General features: G+C 48.1%; 1 protein-coding gene across 1 annotated transcript; it reads left to right on the forward strand.

Annotated features, from left to right (window-relative positions):
* Positions 1-3: 3 nt before the first annotated feature.
* On the forward strand, positions 4-469 carry LOC104546350 (transcription factor 4; the record flags this gene model as incomplete). The annotated part of the gene is made up of 2 exons (XM_010191724.1): positions 4-233; positions 309-469. Coding segments are annotated over 2 exons (391 nt in total), but the record flags the coding sequence as incomplete, so codon positions are not given.
* Between the last annotated feature and the right edge of the window lie 1,094 nt (positions 470-1,563).

Consider the following 1,563-nt stretch of genomic DNA (forward strand, 5'->3'; position numbering starts at 1 on the left):
CAGCAATAACGACGACGAGGACCTGACCCCGGAGCAGAAGGCGGAGCGGGAGAAGGAGCGGCGGATGGCCAACAACGCGCGGGAGCGCCTGCGCGTCCGCGACATCAACGAGGCCTTCAAGGAGCTGGGCCGCATGGTGCAGCTCCACCTGAAGAGCGACAAGCCCCAGACCAAGCTCCTGATCCTGCACCAGGCCGTGGCCGTCATCCTCAGCTTGGAGCAGCAAGTGCGAGGTCAGGGGGGCCTCCTCCCGCCCTTCCCAGGGGTCCTTTTCACCGATTCGGGCTCAAAAATCGAATAGTTCAAAGCGTTTTGTCGCCTCCTTTCCACAGAAAGAAACCTGAACCCTAAAGCCGCCTGTCTGAAGAGGAGGGAAGAAGAGAAAGTGTCTTCGGATCCGCCGCCGCTCTCCCTGGCCGGCCCCCACCCTGGCATGGGAGACGCCTCCAATCACATGGGACAGATGTAAAAAAATAAAAGGCAAGTTTGGGGTTTTGGCTGCACCCAAAGGGGTCACCCCCGTCCAACCGGCCCATCCCGGTCGGTGTAAGTGGATTTTTGGGTGGCCCTGCAGCTGAGGGCTGGAGGAGGGCGCGGGGACGCCCCCACTGATGGGATTTTCTGCTTCTTCCGCAGGTCCAAGTTGCCACATTTCTTCATTTTAAGCAAGAGACCACTTCCTTAACAGCTGTATTATCTTAAACCCCACATCAACACTTCTCCTTAAGCCCCTTTTTTTTGTTTGTTTTTTTGTAAGATAAGACAAGTCTGAGTAGTTACGCATCGCAGACGCAAGAGATTTTCAGCATTCCCGATGGCGAAAAGAACCGAGGACAAACGAGAAACCATTAAAAAACAACACAAAAACAAAAACCATTAAAAAGTCCACGAAAAACCCATTCAAAAGTGCAACTTGAGGGCCGACTCTTGAACATATCACGCAGAATGTGGAAGGCGGGAATGATCCCAGGTGTCCGTGCGCAGCCGAGAGACTGAATGGCAATCTTCTCCACACTGTGGGACAATGCATTTGTGCCTAAACTTCTTTTGGAAAAAAAAAAAAAAACACAACAAAAACACGACAAAAAAAACCAACAAACATTAAAAAAAAAACGAAAAAAAAAAGAAGAAAAACGAAATAAATAATAAAAAAAAAAAAACCAACAAAAAAAAAGAGAATGAATTTGTAAGTCGAGGAAAAACAAAAGTATTTAATTTCAAAACAAAACAAAACAAAACAAACGGTAAACTTGCAATAATGAAAAAGTGTACTTCTGAAGATAGGAAACAAAAAAGCGCGACGCCAACCAACCACCCGCAAAACAAGCACGGGAAGCGAGCGGGTTGTTTTTGCTCTTGGTCGGTGTCCTAGACAAGCCCGATGTTTGTGCTTCGACCGGCTCCGAGAAAAAGGGAAGCGTTGCTGCCCAGGTATTTCCACAAAAACAAAACAACCAACCCAGCTCAAACCAGCAAACGTCCTAGTGAATAAAACCGCAAGCGATGACATTAGCCATTCCTTTAGGGTAGGAGGAACAGATGGATCTTATAGACCTATGACAA

The sequence above is a fragment of the Mesitornis unicolor genome, unplaced genomic scaffold (genome assembly GCF_000695765.1).
Source record: "Mesitornis unicolor isolate BGI_N332 unplaced genomic scaffold, ASM69576v1 scaffold40430, whole genome shotgun sequence".
In the NCBI taxonomy this organism is placed as follows: Eukaryota; Metazoa; Chordata; class Aves; order Mesitornithiformes; family Mesitornithidae; genus Mesitornis; species Mesitornis unicolor.